The sequence below is a fragment of the Eublepharis macularius genome, chromosome 9 (genome assembly GCF_028583425.1).
Source record: "Eublepharis macularius isolate TG4126 chromosome 9, MPM_Emac_v1.0, whole genome shotgun sequence".
NCBI classification, from domain to species: domain Eukaryota; kingdom Metazoa; phylum Chordata; class Lepidosauria; order Squamata; family Eublepharidae; genus Eublepharis; species Eublepharis macularius.
In genome coordinates, this window is record NC_072798.1 from 47,777,603 (window position 1) to 47,800,422 (window position 22,820).

A 22,820-nucleotide genomic window follows, 5' to 3' on the forward strand; every position below is an offset into this window, starting at 1 on the left:
TGGCATGCAGAAAATCTCAGGTTCAATCCCCAGCATCTCCAATTTAAAAAAAGGCAGTAGATGTTGTGAAATGCCTCTACCTAAGACCCTGGACAGCTGCTGCCAGTCCGATTAGACAATTCTGACCTTGATGGACCAATAGTCTGATTCAGTATACAGCAACTTTATGTGTTTAAAATGTGTACAGTTCTAATGTCAATATTAATCTGTGCAGGAGAAATTTCAGTCTTCACAGTTGTTGCCTTTCATTTTAATACTGTACTGTTTCACAAGTTCTGAGAACTGATATTTTCAGGCAAAAAACCCCCCAATTTCTAGCTTTTAATGGCTTTTATTCCCTAACAACCAGCCCTGCCTCTTCAGTCACTTAAAGGCCATAAGTTCTTGTGACAATGCATTTGCAGAAGCTTGAAAAGAAGTTGACATGATGCTGTATGTTCATTTTATTCTGGAAATACCAAACATGACCAACATTTGGAGGGTGTTTTCAATTGCTCCCCATGGCTATTGTCTCTGTGGTAAATTGTTTCTGCACATCTGCCCAAGGCACGATTTAGGGAATTTTCCCCTCCTCACTGTAACCCTGTTTGTGTCTGTTAGAGTGGAGAAAATCTTGTGACCCATGTGGTGAATTGTTGCACATAAATGGCCACCATCAGGAATAATCTCCCACTTGCCAGTCGTTTTGTATGCTAAATGGTTTTTAAATTAGGAAAAGATGGGTCAGAAGACTAGGAAGAGGGATGAATTATGGTCTAGAACAACAGTGGAGTTATGTAACTATTACTATAGAGAAAGAGAGAGGATGACTGTGATAAAAAATGAGGCCAGTAGACGCAAGCCACAACTGGAACCACATTGACCCTGAAGTCTATCCGCTTCCTTTGTTCCAGAATACACTTTGGAACTTGAAAAAAATCTATCCTGTCAAATAGTGTAGGAAGATATCTAATGCCAGTGGAGTTGTGGAGAAAAAAAATGGCTGGAGTGAAGTGGCTTCTTATAAATAATTGCCAGATATTTCTGCAATAACACTTGGGGTGAACTGGGAGAAACAGAGAACAAGTCAGCCTGAAGAAATAGTAGCAGCCGATCAGAAGCGATGCTCGGAGGGTGGAGTGAAATGCAAATACAGGTGGCAGCGCTGTGAGTGAGAAGATAATACAGCAGGGATTACTACTGTGAGGGAGACAGCTGGAAAGGGAGAGGGGAGGACCCCTCAGGCAGAGGAGGAACGGTTGCCTGAGGTGTTTGGGACACAAACGGGGGCACAGGGACTTGCCAGATGGAGAGCCCAGGCCTCGCGGGAGAAGATGGCGGGGCAGGGGGCAGCCGAGTAAGGGCGAAACAGAAGCCGGGAGGGGACTCCTTCCTCCCCGCTGCGGGTCGGCCTGTCAGGCTGAAGCCCCTTGGCGTGCCGCGATGTGACAGCGGGGGTCAGTCGGGGGCTCTGAGGAATGCTGCGAAGCGAGGGGCGGGCGCGGCGCGCCAGGCGGCGAGTTGCTGCCGCGGGCGAGCCCCCTCCCGCTCCCTGCCGGCCGCCTTGGCCCCTCGAGGGAGGAGGCGAGTTCAGGCCGCGGGAGGCGAGGGTGGCGCTGGCGGGCGGGGAGGGGAAGGCGCGAGAGGCGCTCCGGCTTCCCCGCCGCCTGCGTCTCCCTCAGGGGGGTGGGGAGCGGAGTAGACCGGAGCTTCCTCCTCCGGCTGCCGCTCCTCTTGCAGGGCTGTCATCGGGGACAAGGAGACCGGGCGGACGGGCGGACGGGCGGGGTCGGCGGCGCCTCTCCTGATGCACCTGGCCGGGGCTGCCGGCCGCGGAGGAGGAGGAAGGCGGTGAGAAGGAGCTGCGGAGATGCCCCCCTCGGGGCTGGCGGCTCGGCCCGGCTCCGCGGGCCCTCCGGCGGGAACACCGCGGGCGCCGGCGGCCAAAGCGGCTCCCCGCCGCCGGTGAGCGGCCGAGGTCGGCACGGGAGGCTGCCAGCGCGGGGCTCCATGCCCGTTGCCCGGGAGCTCCGCCATGGGGAGCCGGCTCTGGCTCCTCGTGCTGCTGGGCTGCTGCGCGGCGGCTGCAGGTGGGTCGGTCGCGCTCCTCCGCGGGCATGCTTTCTCCCCGCGGCGAGCGGGGGGCAGGCTGGGCGGGGGCAGAGCGAGCCGGCAAGCCCGGGAGGAAGCGCCGCCGGTGGCCTGCACAGGCAGAGCAGGAGCGCTTCCTCCCCCGGCTCTGCAAACGCCTCCCAGGTAGACGAGCGAACTCTCCGCCAAACCTACCTGGCAGGGTTGTTGCGAAGATAAGGTGGAGGAGACGAGGAGGGCGGAAGCTGCTTCGGGCCCCACTGGGGAGGAAGGTGAGCGGGCTGTGAAATAAGTAAGCTTAGCGTTGGCTCAGCCTCGGACTCCTCGGTGCCTTAAAAGCCAAGTTCAGGGCACCGAAGACAAACTTCGAAACGGGGCTGGCCGGGAGGAGGATGACAGAAGACGCGGGTTTCTCCAGAAACACACGACGAACTCGCACCGAAACCTGTTCTGCTCATCACTTAGCGTAATCCCCGAGAAGGGGGATTTAATGGCATCCGATATTTCATCCTGATTGCCGGCCTTTTTTCATTGAGATTCAAGGCAGATAGAGGGATCAGCACCTGTGAAGATGCCTTTGTAGTTCCCTTTCAGTATCCCCCCTGGAATAATGGACGTTCATCTTGTATTTCATTCAGCCTAAGAGAGGGATGTGGGCAATACAAATAATAAGAAATTATTGACCATTTACTTTGGTATGATGAATTATTCGAGGTAAGTGCCTACAGTATACATGGGATTACTGACAGTTTTTTTTTTAAAGAGCTAGATGTATAGCCCATTGAAAAACATAATGGCAAGGAAGGGGTAACTGACCCCCTGAATCTGAAGAGAAAGCTGAATGCCTACATTCTTCCTTTCTGATTTATACCCCACTTTATCTCCTTACACATAAGCAGCTAACAAAGCAAAGCAAGTTGCAAACACATAAAATACAATATAGCAATCAATCAGCCAGATGAAAACAATATGCAAGATAAAAAACAGTACAACCAGATCTTGACTGCTACCATTGTATTATGCAAGTAAAAGCTTATTGATCTATAAAGAGATAAGCACCTGGACTGACCAGTGTCTGCATTATTATCTTTCTGATGTCAGAGACACTCCCTAAGGTTAATGAAGAAGAAAAATCCAAGGCAGAAAGATTAAAATCATCTTTCTGCTTTTGGGAAGTGGGGGCTTTCATAGTGACAGTTCAAAATGCTTTGCAGATTATTAGATATGAATCCCAGGTTAATATAATTTTTAAAGTTTATCCTTTTAATATTTTCAGCCTTTAAAGATTTTAAGACAAACTTTACTTCCTTAATATTAATATCAGTGATGGAATTTAAAACACTGTTCATGAAACATTACAAAGGCAGGTATATTTTGACTGAAAAATGCTTCAACAGGAAGCTTATGCTTTACCCCTGAATGTTTTAGAGGTGAGTCATGCTCTACCTTGTGCACTCTTGTCCATTACTACAATTTTTTTGTTCTGTGGCATGTATAATATAGGCTGGGAGCTAGTGTGCAGTTAACCATAAATATTAAATGAGAAGGGGGGGGAGTGGAAGAAAGATGGGGAGTCACTTTCTGAGAATAGAAAATGTCTAATGTTCTGGTAGTTGATAGTGTAAAAATACTACAATTATGAACAGCAACCATAATACAAACCAACAATCAATAGGCTAAAGTACATAAATAGCTAGAACCAACATTATGGACATCAGCAAAACATCAGCAATAAAACTATCAATCAGATAGATCAAAGGCACAAAAGAGACCAGTGAAAAGCTCTTTATAAGGCAATCATGAAAGCTTCAGTAATTAAAAATGTGTTCACCAGCTATCTAAAAGCTTGTAAATGTGGCACCAAGCAAGCCCCTGTGATGAAGATGTTCCATAGTCTAGGGACCACCTTAGAAAAGACCCTGCCTCTGGTTCTCTCTGCCAGCAGTAGCACACACAGCAGAGTTGTCTGATGAAAATGTTTCTCTTTGGGGATTCAAAATAATAAAAATCAGGCTTGAGTCATAGATAGAAAATGCACATTTTAAACTTTTCTCCATTGTAGAGGCTAAATGCTTGTTTTCAAAAGCAAAAGCTGGGATTCTCAGGAAGCCAAATTGCGTCCCAAATCACACTTATTGTGTAGTACGTGTTCAAAATCACAAAATATACGGACTTTGCTTATGAAATATAGTAATAACAATTAAATGTTTCATTTGTGATTCAAAATACATTTTTTGTATTTTTTGTTTTAAAATATTTGCTCTATAACATACTAGACTAGGCGAAACTATTGCGTCAAACATTCACTTGTTTATTTAGCAGGTAAGTTGATGGTGCTGTATAATGCAGTAGAGGAATTTTAAGAGAGCAGCCAGTATGTAAATTAAAGCCAATCCATGGCAAACATATCTAATAAAACACATGATGGCCCTTCTCAAAAGAACTGTTCAGATTAGTTAATGTTTATACAGTACTTTGAAAAGATCTAAATGTTAGTGACTTTTACAGCTATATTTATTTGTTTTTGTTGGTATAAGGGTACTCTATGCATTTGAGCTAGATGGGCCCCATTTCACCCTTCACACTTAAGCACTCTTTTATTTTTTTAATACTCATTTATTTCAACAGTACTTATTGCATACTTATACTCTATACCCAACTTTATTTTGTGGTTTCTTTTCCATGGTAAATCACTGTCTATATTATGTACATTGCTACAGCTGTAATTCTTCAAAGTTCAGCTCCTTCCCTAACTGATCACTTTTTGAGTAAGGAATGGATGCATCTTTTGTTCCTGTGCATAAACTCTATGAAGATTCCACTCGGGGATTATTCCCCACATGGAAAGCAGGAAGCCCCTTGCATGAAAAGGAAACATCCATAAGATACGATCTGAGCAGTGCTTGCAGCCTTCCTGGGGTTTCCCCCTTTAAACTAGATTTTAAAATGCCCTTTTAAAATCTGACTCAAAGGGGAATCTGTGGAACCCTGAGTGCCTGAGCACTCCTTTCATCACCACTATGCAGAAGAAGCAGAGCTAAGCTCCTCTTTTAAATCGGTGAGGGGCAGCATGCTTCTTTGACTTTGCAAATGGCTGAGCTGCACTAAAGCATTACAATGTGGTTCTCTATAAAAAGGGAACATGTGGGATGGTGGGTTCCAGGCCAAGTGGGGCTCCAGAGAAATTATGGTTGCCTGAGTTTTTGTGCAGGTGCCATGGGGAAAAGAGGGAGGTGCAAGTGGGGCCCCTGTTCCCACTCTACTTGCTGTTGCTGTGGCAAGGGAATATATTCACCTCCCCCCCCCCGTGGATGCAGCCTAACTGCTCAATATCTGTGCAAGGAATGCATGCAGCTGCTGAGAATTTAAGGATACAAGCTGGGGACCCACAAGGAGGTGCAGGGAGCATCTCATTTTCCCCCTCTGCAATGATTTCTTTTTTTGTTGCCTTGAAAGTCCCCCATTGGCCCCCTTGTTCCTGCTTCCTTCTATCTTTCCCACTCACCAGCCAATCTACCTTTTAATTTAATTTAATTTATTGTATTTATATTCCGCCCTCCCCGCTTTTGTAGGCTCAGGGCGGATAACAGAATACAAATATACACATCATTAAAAACATCTTAAAAACACAATCATCTCATCTACATCTATTACATATGTTACCAGACCAGATCTATACTGTAATAATAAGTGTGGCAGCAGCATCTGCGTTCACATGGGGGAATAGTTTAACCCCACCCTTCACGGGGGGGGCACCGCCCGGCGTCAGCCATATGCCTGGCGGAATAGCTCCGTTTTACAGGCCCGGCGAAATGCAAGCAATTCTTGCCGGGCCCTAGTCTCGCAAGGCAGAGCATTCCACCAGGCTGGGGCCAGGACCAAAAAGGCCCTGGCCGATGCCAGGCGGGCCTCCCTAGGGCCAGGGACATTTAGAAGATATTTTCCACTAGACCGAAGAGTCCTCTGGGGCTCATACGGTGAGAGACGGTATTTGCCTGCCTGTCTTGTTCACCTTTCTTTCCTTCTCTCCCTCAGCAGCCTCTGAAAATTGTGGTCCAGTTGTGCAGTTGCATGATGCCAGCTACTGGGCTGGGCCCAGTTGTACAGTGGGGACCTTGCATTTCCCCCTGTGTCCCCTTCCCCAAAGGATTTCCTCTTTCCCTCCTCTTGGCAATCCCCGTACCCTCACTTTTCCTGGCTTCTGACCTTCTCATCCACCAACCTACCTTATATCTGTTCCCTCATTTTCAGTTATATTTATTATTTATTTACCTCATTTATACCCTGCCATTCTTCACAACGGTGACAGAAAACAGTGTATATCATTCTCCTCTCCTCCATTTTATTCTCACAACAAGCCTGTGAAGTAGATTAGGATGAGAGTGTGTAACTGGCCCAGGGTCACTCAGTGAGCTTGCACAGAATAATAATAATAATATTTGATTTATATACCGCCCTTCAGGATGACTTAACACCCACTCAGAGTGGTTTACAAAGTATGTTGTTATTATCCCCACAACAAAATACACTGTGAGGTGGGTGGGCTGAGAGAGATAGAAGCTGTGACTGACCCAAGGTCACCCAGCAGGCTTCAAGTGGAGGAGTGAGGAATCAAACCCGATTCTCCATATTAAAGTCCTGCGCTCTTAACCACTACACCAAACTGGCTCTCAAACCTAATCTGAAACTCTAACCACCACATCACACTGTCTTTCATGGGGTGGCTGCTGTTGAACAGTAGCAAGCAGCTGGGCCTGGGTGAGTCATGCACATTGCACGGTGGCAAGTTGCCCCGTGGTTGCTACCAGACCAGGCCCTGACGAGTCCTCCTTCAAAGACCAAAACAGCCCTAGAAAGCACCCTGATCCCTTCTCCTGCTTTTTACTAATGAAAACCAAGGCCTGAAGGCTGGCAATATAGTTGTCAAAACCTTTCCTGAAATTCAGATAAACCACATTGACAGCATTCCCATGAACCAGTAAGCCTGTCCCTGATGGGTCACTGTGTGAAACTGTATGCTGACCTAGATGGACCACTGGTCTGATCCAGCAGGCTCTTCTTATGTTCTTATGAGTCTTCAATATTATATTTAATTCCAAACAAGCTGAGGGATGTCTAGTTTCGTTTGAAATCCGCATTTCCTCGGATCAGCATTCTGAGGCACATTTACACACCAAGAGAGTGTAAGTGGTTTGTCAGATTGTCTCTTGTGACTGCCAGGGATGCAAACTGGATTTACAGATGACATATGGTATCAAAATTTTTGTGTAGCTTTCTGCTAACATGTAGTATTACAACAGAACAAAGCAATTGTTCTATTGCAATTTATTTTTTAATATCAGCTATATGAGATATTCGACGATCTTGACTTCTAAAACATATACAAATGTTTATTATAATAGAAAAATCTTTTTTATATCTAGGTCATCTCCAGTTTTTTAAGCTTCCATCCTAAACCTGGGCATAACATCAAAACCAGTGAAGTTTAGGAGCTGGCATCGTGTTGTGGCTAACACACTGAGCTGTGAATTTAATATTGATGCTTTCCGGAAGTCACTAGGTAGCCTCCATAATCCATTTGCAATATGGGGATACTGATACTTACCTTATGCTCTGCACTTGAAAGCGCTGTACAAATGTTAAGAGAGAAGCAGCAGCATGGAATGCAAAGACCACGCCAATATTGTAAGCTTCCATTCCACTGGTGAACACGGAGGGCCATTGTGATATAAGAGGAGGAATTAATGGGACTAAATTTTGCCTTTTCAATACTGTTCCTGGCTCCAGTCTTTGGATTGAAGTATCCATAGAAGGAGACATGTTGAGAATTAGATATATTGATTACAAAGTCAAAACTTTCATTAGGGATTGAGTACTTTAGAGGGCTGTTAGTCTACGTAGCGTAATTTACATTAACTCTATTTTAATTGTTTAAATGTTTTTCTTTCTTAGGTCTGAGCAATGTTGTTGGAGTTGGGTCCCACTGCGAGACAGCCTGCAACCCTCGAATGGGAAATTTAGGGCATGGACGTAAATTGTGGACAGATACAAAATGTGGGGGGAATTCCACAGAGTTTTACTGTTCCTACAGTGAGAATGTAGACCTCATATGCAAATGGCCTAAGTGCAACAAATGCAATTCAATGCATGCCCATTTGGCTCACCCTCCCTCTGCCATGGTTGACTCTTCTTTCCGATTACCACACACATGGTGGCAATCAGCACAGGGGGTGCACCAGGAGAAGATCCAACTGGACTTGGAAGCTGAATTTTATTTCACTCATTTAATCATGCTATTCAAGTCACCCAGACCAGCAGCCATGGTCTTGGAGAGATCTCAGGATTTTGGAAAAACATGGAAACCTTACAAATACTTTTCTGCTAACTGTTCAGCAATGTTTGGGCTGGAGGATGATGTAACCAAGAAAGGAGCAATTTGCACTTCTAGATATTCCAGTCACTTCCCCTGCACTGGAGGAGAGGTGAGTTAATTAAGATATCAAAGACCTATAATTAACTAAATGTTGACTTGATCTAGATTTATCTTAGCATCAAACTTTATTTTTCTTATAATAAGAGCAGTTCTACATTTTAAAATTGTTTTAAGTTTTAAGAAATTTGTTTAAAGTAATGTCACAGCACTATAGTTCTGTCACATGACTTAATAATTCTCCTATTTTATATGTTGCACTTAACTTGAGAATAACTAACCATTGAAGCTCTGTTTACATGTTACATTTCAGCATACAATAACTCTTTATCTGGAAGCCTTGGGGACCATGTGCCCTTTTCTTTTTTCTGTATGTGGATTCTCAAAAGAACACAAGTTTGTTGTGCATTTTATTAGAGCTCTGTACTAATGGTACCCATTTGCCTTCATGTTAATGAGCGAGAAGAAAATTATCTACAGACTGGGAGATTACTTTTCTTGAGCTCATGCATCAACTAGAGAAACAAACTAAGCTTGGAAAGTTGGCACAGCTGCGAAGTTCTGTGTGTCAGCTCCACAGAGCCCCATCTGGCCCAGTGATGCCATGTCTCTTCTGGGGGCTCCTGCCTATACCATCCTTCATTGTAAGCTCCTGCCTAGCAACAGATAGAGGCAGTCATAGTGAGATCTAAATAACCCCCGTTCCGTGGAGGAGAGTGACATTATGCATTACTATTCTTCCCCTGAAGAGCAAAATGCAGCTTGAGGAGCCCAATTTATATGAAGAAAATTATATGGTGGGAAATAGTGAAATAGAAGTAGCAGTTTCTTCTTTTTTAATGTCAGGAGATCAATCACAAAGTTAGTTCTGAAATGAAAAGTGGGTTGGTGAGTCCACATTACTTTTTTTTTAATTGCTCCAAGTCTCCTCCAGGTACCTTGTACAGAATCTATAAGCATAAACATGTATGTGCATAGGATTTTGTCTACATGCTTAGGAAGCCAAGACTTCCAGCGGCACGAGGAAGTCCTACATACATTCTCTTTTCAGTTTGGTTGCAGGCCAGGCTCTAGGATAGAGACAGCTCTGGTGGCTTTAGTGGATGATCTCCATCTGAATGTAGGCTAAGGCCAAGCTTCTCTCTTGCTCCTCCTGGGTGTCTGCAGACTTTGACACAGTAGATCATACTATCCTGTTGAGGCTCTTGGAAGCAGCAGTAGGCATCAGGTGATGTTCTTTGACTGGTTTAAATGATCCCTTATGGATCAGACTCAAAGCGCTGTTGTGGGAGACAAGTTACCTTCAGACTGGAAATTATCTTACAGGGTTCCACAGGACACCATATTATTCAACCTCTATGTAAAACCTTTAGGAGAAATAAATTGTAATCAATACACAGATGACAACCAGCTCTAGATCTTTCTACCCAAATCCCCTAGTGATACAATCAAAAGCTGAAAGCAAATAAATTGAAACTGAACCCAAACAAGAGGGAAATGATGCTGGTTGGGGAGAAACTGAAGGACTTTGCACTCCCCACTTTTGATGGGGTTCAGCTGAGTCCTGCAGACTCAGAGTCTCTCTACACAAGACATCTTACATGGGGACACTCAAGTGACTTATTTTCTGTGTAGTCTTAGACTCAAGTATCCTCTGTCACCCTAGCAGTGCATGTGTATCCAGAATGGGAGGACAAGTGTGAGATCTTTCACCTGAGCATCGCTGTATAAGATGTCTTGTGTAGAGAGAACTGAGAGTCTCTCTAACTAAGAGCCCAGGGGTTATAGTGGATCCAGGGATGCAGCTAGAAAAGCAAGTTAGTGTAGTTGCAAAAAAAAAAGCCTTCTACAAACAGTCTATTCCAGAAGATGGCACCCTACCTTGACTCAACTGACCTGGCCACTTGGATCCACAGTATGGTAATATTGACTTGACTACTATAAGGCACTCTACATAGGTCAAAGGCAACTCAGATACTCCAGCTGGTGCAGAATGCTGGTGGAACATGCATATTATTCTCCATTCTTCAGTCACTCCATTGGCTACTCATCACTTATGGAGCTCAATCCAAGGTTTTGGCATTCACATACAAAGCACTTCATGGTCTTGGTCTATTAGGTAAAGGTAGTCCCCTGTGCAAGCACCAAGTCATTACCGACCCATGGCGGGATGTCACATCACAGCGTTTTCTTGGCAGACTTTTCCAGGGTGGTTTCCCATTGCCTTCCCCAGTCATCTACACTTTACCCCCCGGAAACTAGGTACTCATTTTACCAACCTCGGTCACTGCTTGCTGATGGTCTGCATAGCCCCAGAGACGCCCTTGCTTCTATGCATATTGGAGGGCTGTGTGATAGAAGAGAAACATGGAAAGAATGACAACATCTGCATCAACCAATGATTTCTGTGACTAAGTATTCATTAGTTGTCATCAGGTGGATGGCCACCCTGCCCCACAGGCCCTGATACTTACAAAAATGGGGATGCACTGAGTACACTGTACTATGATGTTTGAAATATAATTATAACTGCTACCACTGTTTTTATTTTTATGTTTACTACCATGTTGTGCTCTGCTCTGAACCCACTTGCAGGGAGAGCAGGCAAAAAGTCCCACAGACAGACAGACTGGTGCTCGAAAAAGCGCTTGAGAAAGTGCAATTCACGTGTTCTTTATAACCTAACCCCACTTCCTTACTCTTCCGTGAGTAGACTCCCTGATGTCTATGTTTGGATCTTCACTGTTCAGGAAGACAGTGAAGTAATCAAGACAATATTGTCCGTTCAATGAAGGGCCTTGCACTAAAATAGTGCCTGCATTTACTGTTTGTTCTGTTCCATGGGCCCCAGCTTTGATCCTGCAAATATTAATGGGTTACAAATATTTAGCTAGCAGTGGAGTGGGTGGAGCAGAGTTTTAGATGTTGTCTGTGTTCCCTATAGGCTTCTCAAGTGCATGCTGGCTGTTTACCTGCCTTTTGTTGGTTTGTGGCCAACAGGGTCTCCTTTTGTCATACAGCACAGTTACTTTGTTCCTCTGTACAGGGGACATAACCCCCTGCTTTTCATCAAGTTTCCACTTACTACAAAGAGGAGAATAGGAGACCCTCTGTGGCATTTCAGTGCTTTGCCCACACATCTGCTTTTAGGGATGTGGGGAGAAGGGCTCCTGCACAAGGTGGGGTCTTGCCCTCCCTAGTGAGCCTTTTTTCCATCGTGCTTATCTGTGTGGGCTGCTTTGTCCTTGCAGCCCAGTTGCACTTCTGGAATTGAAAATCTACATGGTGGCTGCACAATGTTATTCATATTTTTCCTCTCTCAGTGATGTTTTTAGTACTAGTGTACAGTTGATGCAGTGTGCTTCCTATGTGCAAAGTGTTCCATTGTTGAAATCTCTGTTTGTGTGTTTATTTCCATGTAATCCCATGAAGAGCACCTTGATAAATCATACCTTGTCTTCCTGCACTGGAATGTACATATTTCTTGGAGCTATGCACAAGTGGTTTCTGAGTTAGTCACTCAGCACTGTATCAATCTATTAATCATTCTTTATTATGGTCATAGACCAGCATAAACACAGGGCAGGATATTACACATCCAAAAATTTCATTTAAAAATGCAATACATTAAAAGTTTAAAAAAGTATACAGATAAAATGATTTTAAATAAGTAAATACAATAGTTACAGCAGCATTGTTTTTAGAGTTAATATACTATTTATACCAAACTAGTTTTTATCTCGAGTTGAAAATGCCTTACTACAATGTATTGCTGCTATTTCTTATTATCTAAAATATTCTATCAAGATTTGCACACTGCCACACATAATTTTGTGGTAGATGCTGTGATCTGAGCATTTTCTCCCAAGAGCAGCATTCTTACATATGCTTGATTTGAACAACCTGGGGTTCTGTCAAGCAGGGAGGGGGGGAAACATACTTTTTGTGGATCTTTTGATGGAGAAGGCAATGAAACAAGACATATTCAGTTGTTTCTACCTTGCATTCTATCCTGTGTTGTACCTGTGGAAGCAGAGAGGGATAAAGTGAGGATTTGATGTTAATTGGAATGCTTGAAGTTATGCCACTTCTTTTGCAGCATTATACCATGTTTGGAGGTGACAGATACCTCTGAATTAACATGAGAATTTGAATCAACTTCCCTTCCTCTCCCGCTGTACTCCCATTCTTCCCATTTCCTCCACTGTGTTAGCAGAATCCTGATGGAGAAATGTCAGTACAATGTTGTGCTTGATGGTGTAGCAACATCTGAGTATGCTCAGCAGAGTTTGGCACCAGTTTGTTTTATTTCTGCACCAGAACATGGGGGTTTAGGAGCAATATTATACCTTATGGACATGTCAGGTGGTGTATGATCATGGTAACCATTCAGCAACCACTGTAAAAATTTCAACATTTCACATTATTAATGTGTGTAAAATGCAGGGTCTTGGAAATTGGGCAGATGGCATATTAATGTTGGCTGCTTTTTAACACTACTTATATTTATTTGCAAAGTAATAGTAGAAACTTTCTGGTGACCAGATGGTAGGACTGTACATTTTGCAAACATGTTATTTAATTCATGACAGCATGCTACACTCTAGCAATTACTCTTAACTGCCAAAAACAACATGTATCCCACATTAGTAACACCAGAGGTTAATGAGTTGTTTGACTTATGGAAGGCTTACTTAATAGTATCTAATTTCCAACAGTTATTTCAGTTTAAACAGTAATTTAAACTGTACAGTTATCACAGAGTAGGTTTTATGCTGTAGCATTTCTGTGTTCTTTATCACATGTGGCCCAAAATAAACATTGAATGTGACAATGTATTAAATTGTCCAACTATTAGTTCAAGCACTAAATATAAATCCATAACTGAGGTTGAATTTCAAGTATAAGACAATAGCAATGGGGCACAACTTTCAATTGTGTATCTGTAGACCACTTTCTCCTGATTATAATTATGTGGTTTCATATATATAAATCTAGGCTCAAAAAACAGGTCACTGGTGTAAAGATAAGAACAAAGAGAATCACAGCCAGAATATAGAGTGCCTGTTTTATTATTTTGGCAATAAATTAAAGGGGACTAAGAACTAAAGCACTAAAGAAATCTTATAGAGACTTCACTCAGGGCTAAGCCACTCCAGAATTAGAGCCTACATATGAACATTGGAGATTTCATCTCTGCTATTTATTACATCTGTCAAAGGAACTTTAATACCTATAAACATTTCAGTGTTCTTTGAAATCCTCATGTGAAACATATTATAGAACCATATTTATTTAATCAAATCAAATAATTGTGGGAATGAGACACAAATTTAATTCCGCTTCAGGTCCCTTACTATGTAGCATCAAGAGAAATTTTGTCTCATTTTGTATACAAAGAAGTTGATCAACAATGATGAACCAAATCATGTGGCCATTGAAATGGATGTTCACAAAGCTCCAAAATCTGTGGCTTATCACAAAAAACTTGCAAGAACTTTTACTAGTCTAAAATGATACTATTGAGGCATGTTGGAATCTGTCTGCAGTGACAGTGGTGCACAGCTCATCAAAGACACTCTCTGCAGTCTGAATCATGGAGGTAGAGAATCCATACTGCACACAGTCACAGTCACATTACTGAAATCTGCATTCCTCTCTCCCCCCCACCCTCTTTCCCTCTCTTTCTCTTTTGCAGCATCTTATCCCTGCCTTCTGTTTCCTGCTACGCTGTAACAGCAGGAATGAGAGATGCAGCCATAATATGAATGAAATAGACAAGTTTAAAAGGCAAAACCTGATCAAAAAGAGGTCTCGTGCAGCCTTACTATGAAGCTTACAGGGGTGTAAGAGGATATGCCATTTTTCTGCATTCCACCTGTATATTAAAAGGGTGACTAAAATGATAACATGTCATGTTCTCTGGGAAAATGTGTCGTTCTGCCTCATTTCGACAAGATGTATGCGTCATTTTGACAGAGCTTCATCCTCACTTCTGATCTTTTATCTGTAAACAAATATCAATTATTCTGTAAACAATCAATAGTGAAGAGTATATAAGGCCCTCTAACACTACTAGTCTTTACACATGTCTCCCCCTAATGGAGGATGTGTCTGGGCTTATCCAATAAACCCATTTTCCTCTGTAACCACTGTGTCTGGTGTCTTGAAATATATATGGGTTAATGGTAGTAGGGGAATTACAAATTGGAAGCAGATTAATATTACAAAAGTCTCCCCTAACAATTAATATGTTAATTCCTCACTGATTTCAAATCTCTGACCTGTACATTTTCAATATAAAGTGTTCTTAAAAGGTTCAGTTTTTTCAATGTGTATTGTTTTCTGTCTTTTTCAAACTACTGAGGTGCTTTTACTTTACAATATATTGATCAATGCATCCTGGTAGCAGTTAGGTTGTTGGGTTATGAACTTGTCAGAAGACCATGGTTAATTTAAATTATGCTGTTTCTGGCCATTACCCTGTTTAAAGATTTTTGATCCTGACAAAGAGGCTTGTACTGGAGAGATGTGACAAATATAACTATCATCTTACTTTACTTCTTACTGTTTTTACAACCTAAGTCATAAACAGCAAATCCTCATCCCATGGGAGGAGAACCTAAAAGTTAGTTGTCATGTAACTTAACAACAGCTGAATATAACTATTATGCTGTTGTAATATTTATTTCAGGAGAACTATTAATAAAAAGAGAATCTGATTTATCTGGTATTCTATAGCCACTTTAACAAAATTAAAGCTTCTGACAGAACAATTTTTCATGCCAATTATGGGATGCCTATTGTGAATTCCTGTTTTGGAGGAAAATAGGATGCAGATCATGTTCAGGTATACTGTTTCAGCCTGAAAGAATGTAACAGATCTCCAGAAGCAACAATACTAGTATTAATTTGGCAGCTGCAGTTTGTTATATGGGAGTAAGAAAGCTGAACTTTAAAACTTTAACTTTAAATAAGGAGTGATAATAAGATATAACGGCCTAGTGTGAAAGTATATGGGGGCTGTTTTCCTTTACACCTGACCATTTTATTTATCATTCCTTATGTGAAATCAAATGAAACTATGTTATATGTGTTGCAAGTTAGTTGGTAACGTCTGCTACTCAGAAGAGAAACAAACATGGCCATATTGTTTTCCAGTCCTCACTGGAAATGTATGGCTCTTTTTCTTTGCCAGTTTTTTAATTCTCCTGTCTAGCATTCTGATCATAATAATTTAATAATGATTTTCATATAAGATTGTTTAAAGTCACAGCATCAAGCTGCCATCTGATTTAACAGCAAAGTAAGATAGTAGACCTTGGCCGAATCCACACATCTCAAGTTTTCCACTTTTCCCCCACCCATTATTCACTTCTCAGAGGGCTGTTCACATACTCTTATCTCAATCCCACCATTCTCTCAAGTCTTTCACGTTGCACCTCAGACGAATTTGTCATGCATTCAAATGCTTCTCTTGCATGGTTCTCACCGTGGATGTGGACAAATAGAAGCATTTCACAAGGAGACCGCCCCCTTCAAACCACCCCACTTCCGTGTTTGCAGCCTTTCCGGAACACCATTCCTCTTTGCCGTGCAATTATCTAGCTTTTCCACTCTCTTCACAGCATGCCTGCCCGCCCGCCCTTTCCCTTTTTTCTTTTTTAAAAGGTGACTTTCTCAGTGTCATTGCACAATCCTGGCCATAAATCTTAATCAGGGTGCTCCAAAATCCCCATAGAGACATCAAGGGGTGGCGTCATTTCAATTTCCATGTCATTTTCAGGATGCCAAACAGTCAGAAATATCGGTGGCTGTTAAAATTATTATTTTTTAACTGTTGAAATTACCGTTATAGCAGAAATCCATCATTCTAACATTACATTCAAGCGTCAAATAATTAGTGTGCCCATTTGGAGAGTTTGGATCACCTTAAATATCACCTTAAATATCAGTTCAAATTAGCCCACCAGAATAATGGTTCAATGGATTTCAAAGAAGAAGGTATAGAATAACATTAACCAATCACAAGCATCGTAGGGGTGTGGCCTCGCCATAGCAATTTAGCAAAAAAATGCTATAGCAGAAATCTGATGAAAAAATGAAAAAAAAATGAACATGATGTCATCATCGGTGATGTCGGATCTAAACCTGCCCCGTGATTCTACCAGGGATGTGGACGAAGTATAGCGCGAGGCAGCGGCAGTAAGAGAAGGGATGTGAACACAGACTAGGACATTGCGGGATAGAATCCAGTGCGATTAATGCACATGAAAAGTGGAAGGTAGAGAAGAGTTCTTGGGAAACAGCTGCTTGATGGACCACTGTTCTGAGTCAGTGAAAGGCAGTTTCATATATGCAAGAGTGGCTCAAAGAAGATATAAGCTCTGTGAGTTAAAATATACCATACAACACCAACTCTTATCCCTTTTATCTGGCATATGCTTATCTTTGTAATGAACAGATCACAGTCTATTTTACCAACTAAATTATAGACTCCCACGTTATTGAAAGGCAGTCTGTTTTAGACAAAGGTTGCTATGTACAAGTCTACAATGATGCCACATTATTTGCAAAAGTAACAGAATAATGCTACATCTCATTGAACGAGAGAAACCCAGGTAGGCAGAACTCAAGTATCTGAACTGGGATTTCAGCCAAGTTACTGGGAATAATAGGTTTACTCTAGTGGAAAGTGACTTGGAATGTTTAATGGGCACAAAAAACTAGGCTATTGGTTCTGCATCTCATCACAAACATGTTGTTTGGGAACTAGTTCAATTGCCAGGGGAAAAATGCCATGCTTATTGACCTGCAAAAGGAATTTCCACAAAACTTCATGTAGTTTTAAGAGGGCCTTTAACCAAATCTTCAACAGGCTTCAAGGTCTAATCAACTTGTGAACAGCCCATAGTGACTGCTGTTTTTGCACATGTACATTGAGCTGTTGAGACTAACTCTCTCTTGCTGATACTGCATTGGAAAGGCAGTAGATGGAGACCCATTGTCCTTCACATTGTTAGCTCACAATCGTTAATACATCTAATGTGAATATCAAACACTGGGGAAAGTTCTCTGCCTGCTAAACACCACAAGAAGACAGTTTATACCACCACTGCTTTCATCAAACAATTATCAGTATGGAGTCAGTTCTGGCAGTATCCCATGACTTTGTCTCCCCCATCAGAATAGTAACATTTATTTTTAATCCATTCTGATCAGTCCCACAACCCCTTGCCCCAAAACTTACTTTGGTGGGGGGGCGGGGGGGAGAAGTGCTTGCAAGAGACCTCTGTACATGGCCTCCATTCCCTCTTGGCATTTGAACATTGAAATGCCACCAATTACATCCCAGCATTTCTTGCATCTACAATGTATAGATCTGCTGGTTATGTATAATATAGACCTGATTATAATTAGTAGAATAACTGTAACTTAAATGCATACTGCAGGAATTATGGATAGGCAGTTACGGTGGACAAGAATAGAAGTGAAGCAGTGAGCAATTGTGCTTGAACTAGAGTCAAGGTGCATCCGTCTCCAGCTCAAACAGAAATCTGAGAGCCAAGCTACAAGTGACTTTTTTCACGTGGACAGCACTTGATCATTTTCGCAAGTTTTCCTGGGAACTGAAGTCCCAGTGTCCTTCCCCTCTCTGTTAGAATCGCTGCCTGAAGAGCCAGAGAAGGCTGGCTGCAGCAGCAGCTTTTGCAAATCATTCCTCCAGCCACAAGCCTGCTCTCAATGATCGTTTGGGGGCGGGCAGCTGCTACTTTCTCCCTGGGCATCCTGCTCCCGGGGAACTGCTCTGGAGAAAGCCGTCGTGTCAGTGAAGCTTCTGCTGCAGCAACAGTGGAAGAATCTGCTGCTGCTCTAACCTGCCCTCATTCCAGTTTTTCTCCAGGAGTTCAGGAGCAAGGGAAGGGCAGCTTTCTCCAGAGCAGCTCCCTGGGAGCAGGATGCCTAGGGAGAAAGTAGCAGCTGCCCACCCCCAAACGATCATTGAGAACAGGCTTGTGGCTGGAGGAACGATTTGCAGCCAGCTTTCTCTGGCTCATCAGGCAGCGATTCTAACAGAGAGGGGAAGGACACTGGGACTTCAGTTCCCAGAAAAACTTGCAAAAACGATCAAGTGTTCTACACGTGAAAAAGTCACTTGTAGCTTGGCTCTGAGTGAAGAGGCAAAATCTGAACAGCATGCATACTAAAAAAAGGTTTCCCCGACATCTTCGCAAATGACAATCTATGAACAACATATTATATAAATGTTGTTTAAGTAGGCTCTGGCCTCTGAAAGCTCTCACTACAAGATTTTAGCTTTTAAGGTGCCACAGAACTAGTCCTGCATTTGGAAACTGCAGGCCTTTGCTGGTGTATATTAAGCACGGGAATAGAGGCTTGTTCTGTGGTTCTGGGGAGTCAGCCAGTTTTTCTAATGACTTTGCTTCTGCAGCTCACTTGCTTTCCCTCTCTTTGGCTTAGTTTTGGGATGAAGTTCAAGCTTTGTTGATCTGACATACATCAACAAGTAGTGAAGGCATGCCAAATCCAAGGACATAAATCTTTGGGGAAGGAGGAAACTTGCCTGAAGGGAGAGAATGTAAATATCATCTTTCTTGCTGATGGACCAAAAGGCTTCTCCATAGTTCAGGCTATTTATTGCTTTTCCCATGCAGTACAGTGTAGATTCTTTGAAAAGAAAGACTCATGATTAAAGAACTAATTGAAATGAAGATTTTGCTTTTAAATGTGAGTATCTTGTCCTTATTTACAAAGATTTGAGGCAAGGAAACAAAGACTGCATTCAAATATGTTTAATCTTGTATACCCAAGATAGTTAAACGAAAGGAAATTTTAAAACAAAGAAGTGTGGGAAATTTGTTCCTTAATGAAATATTGATTCACCATATAAAATGCATTATATTTCAATTAAAATATTATTCCCAAAATTAATGCTCAGTATGAAGAGGTTATGTAAATATAAAAATAAATATATACATGAATGTTGGAGTTAAATTAAAGTATGTTTAATTAAAATAGTGTTTTAATTAAAACATTATCCCCATCTTAAGCACTCAAGATAAGGAGGTTAAATAAAAATAAAAATAAATACATAAATGGATGTTGGATTTTGTTTAGAAATTGCATTGTGTCAAGCTGTTTTCATCTAGGGTTGCTACCTTTTTCCTAACAGAAGTTCTGTGCCTTTGACAACTATATGGTGGGCAAAAATTATATATGTGCAGATTGCCTGTGATTTCTGCCTCTCACACAACTATTATATGTGCACAGAAAAATCACCCAGAGTTAAACTACACGAGACATCTGACACGTGTTGGATTCCCATAAGTTTACTTGGGAAGAGTAGTCACACTGCACTCCCGAACTCCAGGTGGAAAACTCAAGTGGAGCCGATTTTTGCAAAAGAGTCTCTTGCAAAGATTCACGCCACTCGGGTTTTCCTCTGGGAGCTCGGGGGCAGGGGCATGTCCAACCAGCAGCAGGGCCAGAAAGATGGGAGGGAAAGACTCAGCAAGGGGAGCCTGAAGAGAGCCAAACCCGAAGCTGACAAGAAGCTACAGTGGCAGAAGGAGATGCTGAGGCTGCTGCCACTGCTGCTGCTAGACTTAACCATCCCTTCCCACAGAGCTCCAAGCTTGGGAGGCTCAAGTCTCCTTCCCCTCTCTTCATGGGCCCAAAATGGCCAAAATAGCTCAGATCGGGGCCAAAAATGCCTGAATCAGGCTGCTGTTTGGGGGGGGACCCTCCCTTGCCCAGCACCAGCCTGATTCTGGCTGTTTCAGAATTCGGGCTGTTGGCCCCAATCCAGGTTGTTTTGGGCCCTAAATGGGCTCAAAACAGCGACGAAATGGCTTGGATTGGGGACAAAATGGCCTGGATTGGGTCACTGCCAGGTGGGGGAACCATCCTTGACCTGGTACCACCCCGATCTAAGCCATTTTGGCCCTGATCGTGGCTGTTTTGTGTCCTAAATGGGCCCAAAACAGCACCAAAACTGCCTGGATTGGGGCCCAAACAGACTGGATCGGGCTGCTGCCGGGTGGGGGACCCTCCCTGGCCTGGCACCAGCCCAATCTAAGCCGTTTCAGCCCCGATCCTGGCTGTTTTGTGTTCTAAATGGGCCCAAAACAGCACCGAAACTGCCCAGATCGGGGCCAAAACAGACTGGATTGGGCTGCTGCCGGGTGGGGAACCCTCCCTGGCCTGGCACCAGTCCAATCCCAGCTGTTTTGGACCCAATCTGGGCCATTTTGGGCTCTAAATGGGCCCAAAATGGCCAAAACGGCCCAGATCTGGGACGAAAGGGCCCAGATTGGGCCACTGCCAGGTGGGGGAACCCTCCCCCACCTGGCACTGGCCTGATCTGGGCCATTTTGGCCATTTTGGGCCTATTTAGGGCCCACAACAGCCCAGATCTGGGCCAAAACAGCCAGTATTGGGCTGGTGCCGGGCAGGGGAACCCTCCACGGCCGGCAGTGGCCCAATCCAGGCTGTTTGGGGCCTGATCCAGGCTCAAAATGACCAAAACAGGCCATTTTAAAAATACCCGCATGACACCAGTCATGTGGGTATTTCTGAGGCGTTCCGGCTCAAAAAAATCCCTGCAAATGACTGAATTAACTTGTGATCTGTAAACAGCTGCCTTCATAAAACATGGTGCAACATGGCAAGCAAGGATGGTCACAGGAAAAAAACATGAATTATTGGCAGTGGGGGAAGTTTTACCTTACAGTCAAATTCATGACTGCAGTGGTCACATCAAATCATGCAAGGAGAAGTGTGGAGAGGAGAATTGTAGCGGCAAAATAGGTCATGGTTCATTAAAATGTTTTCATAAATAACAAACCTATATTGATGTAAACATATTTGTCTGACTAACACAATGCAAGAAATAGCTATTATGGGAGGCTGATGAATTTTCATGGTTTGTCTTGCATAGGTTGCTGCTGTTAGCTGTATGTCATTCTGGTGATCAATGTGCATCTATAGGATCAGGATGTTAAAAAAGAAAGGTCATCACCTCATAGGCCATTCTTCTATAAAAGCAGCACAACACCAAAAGCTAGTGAATTGGGAATTTCTGGGTCAGGTAATAGAAACAAAAGCTGGGTCCAGAACAAAGATAGCTCCCACGAATAAAAGTCTATTACATAATATTTGCTTTTTAAACATTACAAAAATGGAGAGGAAGCATAGGCAAGGCCCAAGTGGCAACAGTTGGAGTGGTACCTTTTGTCATACTGCGCTGAGAAGAAATCTGCTTCAATGGACACAAAATGTATAATCTCAGCAAGCAATCAAAAGTGTACTTTCTAGTTTCTATCAAAGTATACCTTTTTAAGATTATGGCAACTATTTAACAATTTATCTGTAAATATTCTGTGGGTCTAATGATTTCTAATTCTGTAGGTTTTGTGCTCATACAAAATGAAAGCCGAAGTGCACGTGTCTTTATAAATGCCATTAACACTTTTCATTACAAAGGGAAAGGCATCTATCACCCAGAATCCACTTCATCTGATAGCCAGACAAAGATATTGTATGGTAAAAGCACTCTTAAGTAACAGTCACCTACTTAATGCTTAATAAACTTCCTGTGTCTTGTTAATCATTTACAATTTCTGCCAAGAAGTCTCCTTTTACAAAAGGCACGCTACATACAAGTTTCTATTGTTATTAATTTAAGATTTAAGGGAATATATACCATGTACTTCAGATAAACATGATATTTGAAAACAATTTTTAATAGTTGCATGGGAAACATTTAAAGGTGCTTTAATTATATTAGCACAAACATTTAGGATACGTTTGTAGTTGGACAATGTGTTTCAAACTCAAAAGGCCCAAAACGGTGAGCTTTCAAATGGTTGAAGTCCACATCAGCTTTAAGGGTTGACACACTCAGCTATACCTTCACTCCTTACAACTGGCTCATTTGATCTTCTGTGTCCCCCATATTTGGGTGGAGAAGGCTTAGAGGATGTTTTATGGCATAGCCCCACTTTTACAGAGTTCGCCACAAATACATTGTCAAGTACACCAAGGCAGTGGCTCAATTAGTGGGACTTCAGAGCAGTTCCTGGATCTCCATGGATCAAGTCTGCCTGTGACTGAGGGACTTCTTGTCTCTCTCTCACACACATTCCAGCTGTAGGCCAGACCTAATTTGTATTAATTTGCATTACTTAATTTGTATAATAAGGTGTCTTGGCCCTATTAGACAAACAAAAGTAGCAATATTTTAACATTTGTTCTATACATGACGTCAGAATATGTCTTAGGATTGTATGTATCAAAC

General features: G+C 42.6%; 1 protein-coding gene across 9 annotated transcripts in view; it reads left to right on the forward strand.

Annotated features, from left to right (window-relative positions):
* The first annotated feature begins 1,099 nt into the window (after nucleotides 1-1,099).
* The window catches only part of NTN4 (netrin 4), a 71,667-nt gene continuing 49,946 nt past the window's right edge, over nucleotides 1,100-22,820 (forward strand). For 2 of the 9 annotated variants that reach the window (XM_054988612.1, XM_054988617.1), the window contains exons 1-2: nucleotides 7,637-7,755; nucleotides 8,023-8,552. In XM_054988612.1, coding sequence (XP_054844587.1) covers nucleotides 7,656-7,755; nucleotides 8,023-8,552 — 630 coding nt within the window. In that variant the 5' untranslated portion in view covers nucleotides 7,637-7,655. The other 7 variants (XM_054988621.1, XM_054988619.1, XM_054988620.1 and 4 more) reach the window with 7 other exon arrangements.